The sequence below is a fragment of the Lepidochelys kempii genome, chromosome 12 (assembly GCF_965140265.1).
Source record: "Lepidochelys kempii isolate rLepKem1 chromosome 12, rLepKem1.hap2, whole genome shotgun sequence".
NCBI lineage: Eukaryota > Metazoa > Chordata > Testudines > Cheloniidae > Lepidochelys > Lepidochelys kempii.
Window position 1 is genome coordinate 21,195,450 of NC_133267.1, and position 13,251 is coordinate 21,208,700.

At 39.4% G+C, this 13,251-nt stretch overlaps 1 protein-coding gene across 14 annotated transcripts in view; it reads left to right on the forward strand.

The window, feature by feature from the left end:
• ZNF536 (zinc finger protein 536) overlaps positions 1-13,251 on the forward strand; it is a 404,507-nt gene that overhangs the window by 172,423 nt on the left and 218,833 nt on the right. For all 14 annotated transcript variants that reach the window (XR_012154496.1, XM_073307801.1, XM_073307812.1 and 11 more), the window contains one exon: positions 8,272-10,443. Coding sequence is in view for 13 of the 14 variants with exons in the window: in XM_073307801.1 (XP_073163902.1) it covers positions 8,272-10,443 (2,172 nt within the window). In the remaining variant the exon portion in view is untranslated. The remainder of the gene's footprint in view (positions 1-8,271; positions 10,444-13,251) is intronic.

The window sequence follows — 13,251 nt, forward strand, 5'->3', positions numbered from 1 at the left end:
GGGTGGGTTTCATAAACTGTGAGTACCCTCAGCATGGAAATAGGAAATTGTACAGCTCAAGTAGAAAACTCCCCTCATCTCACATTTTCATTAGCTAGATAATCAGGGCTCAATCCTGCTTTGTCATATATGGCATCTATTGCAACATATGCTGGAAAATCAGTTGTTCTCTAGCATACAACATGGTGAGAATTCAGCATCCAGGACTAGGGGACTCACTTTCATTTAATCTACCTTTATATATAGACAGGAAGTGACATTCCTTTTAGGATGAGTGGGGCCAAGTCCTTGCAGAATTACAGTACTGGGCAATGGTCAGTTTGCCAACATGCTATATGCATTGCTAAACTGGAAGGATAGGCGAGAGCTCTGAGTATGACAAAATCATTTAGATAGAAGTAAAAAATGTTACTAAGTTTGACTTTCTTAATTTTTACTCCTGTAGTTAAGCATTCTTAGTATTAACTTATGGTTGAAATGGAAAATCTCATGCTAAAGAAGTATTGAATCTCTTTGTATAACATTTTTATGAGCAGGATGAATCCTCATCATGGTCTGAGTTTAAACCTTACTCAAATTGATGGGTGTGAATACACCCTTCAGGTAACATAATTCGAAGGATAAGATAATCACAAGCCTCCACCGAACAAAAAAGGATTATGTGAACCCATTCAGGAGTTTTGAACTGTACAGAAGAAAGGGCTTTTGGCTCAATTTTGTGTGTATGTGTGAGAACACAAAACCAGAGAATGACAGAAACAGCCTGAAGAAATCCAAGCAACACCTGCAAACACAGTGTGACCCCAGGGGAAGCTAAAGAGAGCACTTTTGGGTCTGGTACTGGCTAAAGAGGCTTGTAGCTGTGCACAAAGAAGCTATTCCATGGTTTTGGTTCTTGCTGCATTTGGAGAAGCAGGACTTTACACATTCTTTGTAAATGAACAAGGTTTCATCAAAGACAATACCAGAATTCATCATCAATCAACTGGAAAATTAGAGTCAAAGACTATTGGAATAAAAAAGGGGAAACACAATATATAAACATAAACTTTACAATAGATGAATTTTAAAATGTTTGTTATCCCATTTTCATTTTGGTTAGGTAAGAACTCAGAAATTTGGATGCTTAGCTAAACACTTTTTGGTTTGGAGAATTAGGCTGTATTACAGTATTACAGGAATTAACTTTCCTTGTCAGTCTTCCCAAATTTGTTGGTTTCAGAAAACCAAGAAAATACCAAGCTGAAACAAATTAGTGGAGAGGCTCACACATTTCTTAACAAAACTTTTTTCTTTAATTTTTAAGCTAAAGTTGAGTTTGTAAACATATATTAACTAACTTCAGAAAACATGAGACTTGATCTTGCTCCTGCTGCAGCTGATGGTAAAACTTCCTATGACTTTCATGTGAGCAAGATCAGGCCACAGGTATATTGCAATAGTGTATATTAAAAAAAACCAAAAACCAAAAAACCCCAGAAATTTGAAAGCCAGGAAACTTGAATTTCAGCAACCATCCTCAACTCTGATCCTCAGTCTCCGTTCCTTGTTTACCTAATGTATCTTATGGCAATGGCAATGTAACAAAAATGATTTTTCCATTTGAGCTGGTTGGTAAAAAATTGAAAACTGAAAAATTCCAGCCCAAAATAAAAGATAAAACGGTGTATTCAGAAATGCAGCCACAGTGCCTCATCAGAGTTGTGGTTCAGGTGCCTCATGCCTCCATTCCCCTCTATCAGTCAAGGGCCCTCGTTGGACTACATTTCCCATGGTGCTCCACAGCCTCCTCTGTTGCTGAGCCACTCCAGTGCTTCGTAACAGAGGTGGTCTGGCTGTAGAGCCCAGGCTGTAGAAGAGAATGGAGGCATGGGGCACCACAGCAACATTTCCAAACTGAAATTTTCGGAACTTTATTATATGTTTTTTTAAGGAAAAGTTGAGGTTTCTTGTTGAAAGCAGACAGTTTTCATGATACATTTCATTCAGTTGAAACCCCAGTTACCTGTGACTTGGGCTTTAGTGGCCACTTTGAATAGTCTAGGTGGGACAAAACTGCACAGGGCAGTTTCTGGAGGATTGATTCCTAGTGGTTTATGGGGACAGTGGATGAGGCAGGAAGAATGGAGTTTCTAGTTTGATAAATTTGTTTGAGTTCTCTAACGAGTGGAATGATAGATGAGGGAGGGTGTTGTTTCTCTACTGCATATAGATACAGGCTGAGTTGATGTGGACCCAGTAGCAAAATAAGGACAGACACATGCATGTAAATAAGTGGTAGGCAGCACCTTTTATTAAATTTTAATATAGGGGAGGGGCGCTAACCCACCCGCCACCTATACTCTCCTAAACCAGGCTTTTAATTAGTTACAGTGCAGGGGTTACATGACTCTTTATCATATAACCTGTAACCAGCACTACGTTTACAGGGCTCCTTATCATTTAAATGATAATGTGGGGTAGGCTGTCCTCTGCTTACCACCCCCCAGAACTTAGTTCTTTCTACCACCACAAGAGGGACAAGAGGGTGCAGCAGGGCTACAAGGTATCACCAAGGCCAAAAGATCTCACCCTATCCCAAGGCCCATCACCAAAATCCCAGGTCTTTTATCTCTGGGACCCACTCATTCTATTCTCTTAACGGCGCTGGAAACTGCCCTCAAGTTGTGATGAATAAACCACAGGTAACACCCCAGTACTTCAGTTGGGTACTAAGCGTGTTCTTGCTTATCCCACTGTGGCTTGAAGGTGAGGTGAGGAAGGCAAAAACTGTTCTGGTCTTCTGCCAATTTGCCCATGGGAGAAAAAATTCCTTCCTGATCCCCATAAACAGATGATTGGTTAGACCTGCAGCATCTGTCAGACCTGGTTCCCATTCCTAGTTTGGGGGTGGAATGGTGGAACGGAAATGAAGGAGGCTGCACATGACCCCCATGCCAGGTTAAATGGGGAATGCCAGCCAATCAGTACCCCTCCCCCCCGGCTGGCCACGCAGTACCGGAGACTCCCAGGGGGAGGAGCTACCTATTGTCACTTGGCAAGTGTCTCCCTCCCTTGCTGCTGGGACTGTCCCCCTTTCACTGCCAACCCCATCAAGTTCTCCCACCTGTTCATGCGGGCGGGTGGCATATGTTACTGTGTTTTGCTGTGAATGGTCAGATAAACAGGAAGAGGTTCTAGGTTACACAAGAAGTGTAAGAGAAGGGTTGGTGGTGACCATTGGAAACATCTCTGAGGTAGGACTGGGGGATTTCTGGTGGATAGGGAGGATGTTGACAAAGAGTCAGAGTTAAAACTGTTTGCTGAACCTTAACTACATATTTCCTTCCTGAAAGACAATTTTAAAAATACATCTCTAAGTACATAAGATTTTTGCCTGGGAATTTCCTTTTTTGTTTGATTTGTGTGTTTGTTTAGAAACTACTTTAAAATGTTGATATGCCGTGAAAGCTTGTTGTGTTTTTTAAGCTCTTTGATCCCTGTTGATGGGACCTCCTGTGCTCTTCAGACTGTGTATGAATGGCAGGTGGACGATGAATTTGGAAATGAAGGTATTATACCTGCTGGGAAGTGAATGAGGAAGTGGCACATGAGAGCGATCACTGAAAAGGTTACACCTTCAAAAGCAGGAGGAGAAGTGCAATCTGCACTGCAGTACTGAAAGAATTACACCTGCAGCAAGATGAGGTGCAGAGGCAGGGGTGAGAGTTGGGAGATGAATAGGAATTATAGAGGTGGCGACAGCATCTAGGCACAGCTGCCAAGGGGCACTGATGCACCATCAGGATCAGGTTACAGTAGCTGGATCCCTGAAGCGGGGCAAGCAACCAGTAGATAAGACAGTTAGAGAGGAGAGGATCATAGCCTTTCAGTCCAAACAAAAATGGGACTACCTTCATGCCCTTCCTTCATATTTCAGCAGGGAAAAAGCAGTATTGCCAAACCCAAAAGTTTAAAAATTGTCAGACCCAAAAAATCATGAGGATTGATCCGAGGATTGTTTCAGTGATAGATCCACTGATTGATTTATTGAAGTGATTTGGGTCCCATTGCAGGAGCTCTTGCTCCCCAAAATTCTAATTAGTTAATTCTGTGTCCCTTCCAGACCCCCATCTGCCCCTCCCCTAATCTAGCCATTAACTAAGCACCCGTAGCCCCTGTCTCAAGTCTACCCCCTAGCCCCACCTCTGTTCCTCACACACACACACTTGCCCACTTCCCAAGCATGGTGTTGCAGGGATGGAGAAGGGCTGGGGTCAGGGAGGAGCTGACCCATGTTATCACAAGAGGGGAGGGGTGAGGAGGGAGCAGGGTCACCTTGAGCAGCTGATCTCTTCCTGCTCCCGCTCCAACACCTCCTCATGAACCAAGAGCAGTTCAAGGGTAGGGGAGGAGGGAAGAATTCTGCCTGTCTCCTGCAGTAGTTCCGATTGGCTGCTGTTCCCCAGGAGGTGGGGAGGGCACCCAATTGTAACGTGTTTTCCTGTGGGCAGGGCTGAATATGGTGTGAGTGTTGGAGCATCTCCTGTCATCGACAGATTGGCCCTAAAATCGAGTTACTGGCTAGAGAGGACAGTGCAGGATATGGTCTGCCTGGCAGCTCCAGCAGGAACTTCCTCAGTGCACAGGAAGCCTGCGGCACCTCCGGGGCCCTCTGCTCCAGGCTCCCCATCCCAAGTTGTCAGAAGGCTTGTGACTCAGTGGCTCTCTTCTCATTCCTCTCCAGCTGCTCTGCTACCCGTCTCCATCTCCCCAGCTGAAAATCTACTAGAAGCATCTAGGCCGCTGTGCTTTTTACTCCTCCTGCCCAAATCTTTCCAGTAAAGGGAGCAGCAGCATTTACTGCCCTCCAATTAGAGATATAATTCTACTCTTCTCCTGGGATCCTCTGTTACCTCAGGTTTTGTGGCCCGTGTAAAGTAGTCCTGCTTGCACTCCTGGCAGGGATCTTCTGGGAATTTGGATCTGTGTAAGAAACAGGGTGAGATAAAGATTTCACCTATGCCTGTAGGTATTGCCAATCCCAAAGCATTCAAAAATAATGAGTCAGGTCTCAAACAATCATGAAATTAGTTTAAAAAGTATGACATTTTAAATCAATAATAAGTTTTGTGTTCTTTGTATTAGCTGTGTCTTTTTTGACCCTTTAGATGCACTTAAATCATGTTTTCAAGCATGTCTCTGTGACCAAGAGGGATAAAAACATATTTCTCCAAAAATAAAGAACCCCTATGCTGGAAAGCTATGTTTTCATCACTTGACTTCAGGAGTTGGGGCTTTAAGAAAATTATCAAACATTGCAAGACTTGCATCATGCCCTCCCTGATGGGAAATGTGTGTATATGAACTTATTAGCAACCAGGAGCAGGCCTTGAAATAGAAGGGCTTGTTTTTTAGTAGGGAGAAAGAAAGTAAGGTGTGCTGTTGATATGGGTTGGACAGCTGGTGGGGAGAACTTCAAAAATAGCTTGAATTTTTTAGGAAAAATCACTGAGAAACTTTCAACTTTTCAACTGTAGCTGCTACAAGGTTTTTTTTTTTTTTTTAAAGTCTATCTTTGAGGAAAAATACTACAAAATAGCATAAACCTCAACAAATATAAAACAAAACCAAGTCCAACAACTGTAGGTTAGAAATGATACTTAGTGTTAACCATCAGTATTAATAAACACCACTGGGATCTGACAGAGTTTTCAAACTTTGATAAGGGATAATGCTAAAATTAGCCAGCTAGTCTCCCTGAAAAAACTTAAGGGCACCAATTCCCATTGAGGTCAACTGAATAAAGCAAACTTGGAGTGTATATATCAAGCTGTTTTTAGAAAAAATGACATTCTAAGAAGACTCTTCAAAAAAAATCTCCTGGATTTTCAAATTCTCATGTCTCCAAGGTGCCTTGTCTGATTAACCTCAAACCTGGGGGGGAGGGGGAATCACCTCCAGCTAGAAACAAACACAAGAAATTGCAAACAGAAAATAGCTTATTGGAAGGAGGTAGAAGGGAAGTAGCATCAAAATTAGATTTAACAGAAAAGCAAACAATAAAGCAAATTGCTCCCATTCACATGTATCTAATTCTGTGTACCTGCGATCTGGTGGATTGAACCCAGCAGGAGAGCCAGGAATTCCATTCATTTACTATGTAGTCTTCAGTGATACTTGAATCACTCTGTATTTGTTTCCTCACCTATGAGAGGCTTACCTATAACCAACTCAGAGGTGTTGTGAATTTATATATGTGTAAAACACTGTTGTACAGAGAGTAAGTGCTAAGTATTATGTGTATTACAGACTTCTACATCTAATCTGTGTGTTTATTTATAAATAATGCTGAATGTTAGAAATGGGTCCAAACACAATCCCTGGATCTGAACACTACTGAACTTTGGAAGAGTTCTGATCTGGATACAAACATGAACTTTGTGGTTCAGGCTCATCTTTAATATACGTCAATGTATATTTCCTCTTTTTCTTTTATAAAATCTTAATCTCAACATCAGTCATCCTGTCAAGGAAAACCAAACAGACCTCCCTATGGACACCAACCATGCTTCTCTTAGACCCCAATCTTGCAAATACTTAAGCACATGTATAAGTTTGCTTACAAGAGTTGTCCCATTGAAGTCTATGGAACTACTCCCATGAGCGCAGTTACAAACATCTTCAGTATTTGCCAGATCTGGGCCTCAGATTGTCTGGCAAGTGGCCATTGTAAAGCAATGTGAGGTTTGGTCTCCACCTGGGCCGAACATGTTGCCTTTGCAGTAATCCTGGTGAGTAAGTTTCTGTGTCCAGACATGAATAATAAGTCAAATCAATCAAATAACTATTCAGTAAGAAGTTAAGGAATTTAGTAATTTTTTGGTGGAGAAAGGGTCAGATTATATCTGTAAATAAAACAGATCTTCATTATGTTTCCATCTGACCTTATAGTTTCTTATTGTTCAAAAGTCATTAATGTAAAAGTTTTTATTTTAAATAGAATGTTATAGATACATTATTTCTGAATAGACTAGACAATGTGGCAAGAATAGAATATTATTATGGACAATTATGTGGACCAGCACTGAGCGCTTGTGTTTAACAAACGGCTTTGAGTTCTAATTTTCTGCAGTACACATACTGAAGGTATTATTTGTACTCGTTAATGTATGTTGGGAAAGTTATTTAAAATACTTACATTTGTTGATACTTCCTATAGCATACTTCCTATAGCTACTTCCTATAGGATTTTAATTGGTTTTATCTAGTTTTGTATGAGAACTCTTTAAAACAAATCAGAGTCCCTTAAATCACATATATTACCCATCAAAGGACAGAGATATTTCTTTATAAATTTAAAAGTTTTTCTAAGAACTGAAATCTGAAGGGTCTCAACAATGAATTAAAAGATTTAGCAGAAGATAATTTATGCATTTTTTTGATGGTCACAGTTTCAAAATGACAAAAAACGATGTCTTGTAACAAAAGGGTTAAATCTTAATCTCAGAGGTTTACAAAGCTGCTAGTCGCAGTCTCCTTAAAATTTAATATACCTCGTTAATGCTTACTTGCAAACACTGAAGGATTTTTATGATTATAATCATGTGTTACAGCACCTAGTACTGTTTCTAAGCAGCATACTAATCAGCTTAATGAGATATTACTGCACTTTTTGTTGACTGAAGCAAAATCCCTTTTATTGTTCTAAAGCTTGTCCTTTACTTTATTTTTTCCAAAAAACATTATCTTGTTTTATTGTATGCCAGTAAATATCATGCCTTCATTTTTTTATCAAATCCTAAAACTATCTTTCTCATTGAGGAATGTGGAATATATTGAAAATGGTTAATAGAACTGAAAGTTATATTTTGTTTTCTGTTTGTGTTTTTTTAAATGGAAATGGGAGAGATGCATAACCTTTCTTTTTCTATAGATTGTAAACAGGTGCAGTTTCACAGGAAATGGAACAGGAGACATTGAAAAGCTTATGCCGCCCCTTTAATAATTAGATATTGAAATTGGCAACATGCTATTTTGAAATACTAATTAATAATTTAAATCAGTAAACATACAGTACAATGAAGGCATTATATAATTAAGAACAAATATGATCACAACTGTATAGTATAATTAGCATTTAATATACTTTTTATTGTTTTCTACTATAATTCCTTTGCATTATTATGTGTAGGTTAAACATAAAATGAAAATATTATGTCCACAGATATAGTTGATTCACTGCTTATAACTATTTTGTAGTACAAATCTAAACTATTTCCTTATTTTCAGGGATGGAGGAAGCTAGTTTGTGCCTTGGTGTTTCTTCAGCTGTATCAGAAGCTGACACCCACCTCAACAGTACCATACTTAATGGCCAGTATTCAATGAGCCAGAAGCTGCATCAGATAACTTCACAGCTCAGTCATGCCTTTCCAGAACTCCAAAACAGGCAGAATACTGAGGAGAAGGCATCAGCACCACTAGAAGACAAAAGTCACGTGGCTATTGCAAATCAGCCAATCAGCAGTCAGATGGCACTGTTAGCAAACCAGCTCAATAGAGATGTTGACACCAGTTTGAATGGAAGAGTGGATCTGCAACAATTTTTAAATGGACAAAACCTTGGGATCATGTCTCAGATGAGTGATATCGAGGATGATGCCAGAAAGAACAGAAAGTACCCATGTCCCCTCTGTGGGAAACGCTTTCGGTTTAATAGCATCCTATCGCTCCACATGCGCACTCACACTGGAGAGAAACCATTTAAGTGTCCATACTGTGACCACAGAGCAGCTCAGAAAGGCAATCTGAAGATTCACCTACGTACTCACAAACTTGGAAACCTTGGCAAAGGCCGTGGAAGAGTCCGAGAAGAAAACAGGCTTTTACATGAGCTAGAGGAGAGGGCGATTCTGCGAGACAAGCAGATGAAAAGCAGCCTTTTGCAGCCACGACCCGATGTGAAAGCACAGCAGCATTCACAGCCAACACCTCTTGCAAACTGTAATTTGTCTGTGCCAGCTAATCACAGCACACCTGATATTTTGAACCCTGTCCCCTCTCCAAAGCCTGTCAGTGTCCAGGAAGAAGTAGTAGCTCAGACTGCTGGGTTCAGATGCACATTTTGCAAAGGAAAGTTTAAGAAGCGGGAAGAGCTGGACAGACACATAAGGATCCTGCACAAGCCTTACAAGTGTACTCTGTGTGACTTCGCTGCCTCCCAGGAGGAGGAGCTGATTAGTCACGTGGAGAAAGCTCACATCACTGCGGAGTCAGCCCAAGGCCAGGGATCCAATGGGAATGGAGAACAATCTACCAATGAGTTTCGCTGTGAGGTGTGTGGCCAAGTATTTAGCCAAGCCTGGTTCCTCAAAGGCCACATGAGAAAGCACAAAGATTCGTTTGAGCACTGCTGTCAGATTTGTGGTAGGCGCTTCAAAGAGCCTTGGTTTCTTAAAAATCACATGAAAGTCCATCTGAATAAATTATCCGTAAAGAACAAATCTCCTAATGATCCAGAAGTTCCTGTATCCATCAGCAGTATGTCACAGGAAGCTCATGCAAACTTGTATTCACGATACCTATCATGTTTGCAAAGTGGCTTTCTTCCTCCAGACAAAGCAAGTTTAAGTGAACAAAATCAGATTTATAACAAAGGAGATTTGCCCATGAAAGAGAGAGAAGTTCTGGGGAAACTCCTTTCACCCATTTCTGGCATCGGCCACAGTATTGCTGAAGGGGATAAACATTCTTTATTAGGCTGTCTCAATCTGGTGCCTCCTCTGAAATCCAGCTGTATAGAAAGGTTACAGGCTGCTGCCAAGGCTGCAGAGATGGATCCAGTAAACAGCTATCAAGCCTGGCAGCTTATGGCGAGGGGAATGGCCATGGAACATGGCTTTTTGTCTAAAGAGCAGCAGATACAGCGCAGCCATGAAGACACTTTGGCAAATGCTGGAGTTATGTTTGATAAGGAGAAGCGGGAGTATGTGTTAGTAGGAGCAGATGGCTCTAAGCAGAAAATGCCTGCTGATTTGGTTCGCAGCACTAAAATGGGCAATCAGAGAGACTTGCCAAACAAAGTAGACCCTTTAGAAGGCAGTCGAGATTTTTTGTCACATGGTATGAACCAGGGACTTGATTATAACATGCAAAGTCATGGGAATGTGAAAGAAAAGCCAACTGAGTGTCCTGACTGTGGAAGGGTTTTTAGAACATACCACCAAGTTGTTGTTCACTCCAGGGTACACAAGAGAGACAGAAAAGCAGAAGAAGAGATAATTCAAAGTAGCCTCGATGAGCGACGTGGGTCTGGAAGTGATCAAGAGTCTCAGTCTGTCAGCAGGTCGACAACACCAGGGTCCTCTAACATTACTGAAGAAAGTGGAGTAGGTGGGGGTCTCTCACAGACAGGAAGTGCACAAGAGGACAGTCCACATCCTTCCTCACCTTCCTCTTCAGGTATGCTAACTTATCCATCACCAATTTTGACTGAGAAATTAGATGCTATAGTTTAAATGACAATAATTTAGTATTTTATACAATTTACCAGTGTTATTCCTACTTACAGTTCCCAAATAGTTTGCAGGGCTGTGGTGCTGTGTGCTAGAGCATGGTATTTTGGGTTCTCTTTTTTAAAATCCCTTCACACTTTTTCAACGAATTCTCACTTCACCTGTGGATATTTTTCATGGTCAAACTTTTCCTGGCCTTTCAGCTATTTCTTCAGCTATGCCACAAGTGGCAATGTACAAGGTCTGTGCTTTCACCAATGAGGGTATCGCTTGGGGAACCCCTTTCTCTGGGGTTCTAAAGCTCTTCTGTTATATCCCTGCTTGCTCTCTCTTCCAGACCCTACTATTGCCTCCAGGTGGAAAGGTGAAGCAAGCTACTTACTTTAAGCTATAGCTCAAAGGGGTATATTGTATTGGCCACCAGCCCTCCTGAGAGAAGCAGCCTAGTCCCAATCCCCAAACAACTCAGTTATTTAGCTGAGATATGCACTGCCACCAGGTCACCGTGCTGACTAGAACAACAACAAAAATAAAATAAAATCCATTATTAGTTTTTTTACATAATTTTTATTTATATGCTTATTTTAACATGTATGCATCCTTCCATTTATTCCATGTGTATTTGAAAGTACAAGAAAAATAGAAATTGAACTGAAACATTTTAATTGCATTGTATGTCATGTTAACTTCCTGTGTATAAAATAGCAAAACAGATAATATTTCATTGAAGATGTCTATAAAATATTGAGCTTCCTGGTACAATTTTTAAAGTTACTAGCCTATGACTGCTGAAATAAAATCTCCAAGTAATAACAGGTAAGATTTCTGGCCTCATCTATATTTCCAATGCCACTTACTAATGGATAGTAAATTGAAAGTTATATCTTCAGCCCTTTATAAAGAAAGCACCTCACTAATACTGTAATCATTCTGCAAGGCTAACAACAGAGGAAATCATGCCATAACAAATACTCTGTTACTAATGGCAACATTGATTTCTGCAATCAGCCATTAAGTCTAGAAAATGAAAGACAGTTTGAGGTACCTTAAGGCATTACGTTGCCCACTGTTAAAGATCTGGTAGCAGGCTGTTGAGGGTAATTCTTTTTAGTTTTTTTCCCCCAGTTTCGATAAATATTTTAGTATTGGAGGCAATTCACTGTTACAGTTATTAAGTATATGCTAGTTTATTTTTGTTGTTCTTGTCATGCTCCAGTATACTCGACTTCTAAGGCCAAATTAATATAAAAATAAAGTGTTAGTTTGCAGGCTTATTACAAACCAGTGAAGAAATTGTTAAGACACATAAATCTGCACTCCACATTCCACAGATTCCTATAGTACTTAATGTTGTTGTTTAAATACCCATGAAACACACTGTCTACTCTTAGAGTCATAGCCTCATTTACAATTTATTACTGGTGAGACATATTAGAAAAAGCTATGTAGGAACAAGGGTAACAGGCAAGAGCTAATTTCATACTATATATAGTTGTTCGTATTGTTTTAAGAGGGTTGAAAATATGTCAGGATAAAGAAAATTATTTTTTTCAACTTGTTAAAATCCTAAACATTATAAAAAAATTATTGCTGTACTTTTAATGTATAAAGTGTCACCTTTGTTTCAGTATAAAAAGCATGACCATAAATGGGTTTGAAGTAAGTGATCCATAAATCATTTAGCTAAATTCTGTGAGAATTCTTCCTGGGCTTTTAGAAAAGTTTAGAGGATAACAAGAAGAGAGTCTCAGAACTTCTGAGTTTTCTGAATGACATTGAACTAACCATAGATTTAAATTAAAAAAAAGAAAAGAAAAGAAAAATAAAAGAAAGCGGAGGCACCTGAAAGGTAGAGTTTTTGAATTCCAAACATTCTGGTTCATTAAATGAATTGTTTGAGAGTCAAGAGATAACATTGCAATGTTATTCTCTCTGCTGCCATTCATTTAAAATTATTATTAACTAAAACTCGACATCTCATTAAAACCATATATTTTCACTTCTGCGATGGTTATATTGATGCATTTAGAGATGGAAGCAAAATATGTGCAATAACAACTTGTGGCTTTTATACTGGAGAATATTGTTAATCATGCATGCTGGTTGATTAATTTCTGATTGTCTTCTTTAGTCTCTTACAATGAAAGCTAAAAAAAGTCTGTCAATATAATATACATTTCATATGTATAGATGCAAGGATTTTGAGAACTTCTTTATCAGAGGAAAACAATATGGCATTGAGTTTTACATTAATAAAGTCCAAATATTCTTTAGTCCTCTACAATTAAATATGTTGCTGCAATGAAATAATTTGAAATAATGAAATAATCTATTGAAATAATTTTATCACTGTATAATGTGTATTTTATCACTGCCTGTGAAAGATAAACCTGTACAATACAATGAAACTAGATTTTTCAAGTAATGAAGAATTAAGTAGTCATTGAGGCTTCTATTAAGAAATTACTGCAAAACACAGTTTTACAAATTTCTCAGCCTGTATAACAATGTCTCAAAACTTAATTTGCATCACTTGATTCTTTTTTGTTGAAAACTGGGTCAGTAGGGCCTGAGAAACTATTTTTTCAGATCTTAACCAATGAATTCTTCTTTATAAATTGGTGCTCTTAACATGATAGTAGTTCTGAATTCATCATAAAAACCTTTTTACACAGTGCCTCTTAGAACAGATCTCCAGAAGAAGGCTTACAATGAGTGGCAGAGAAGTCTTTGTTATCTGATGTAATTCTTTGCA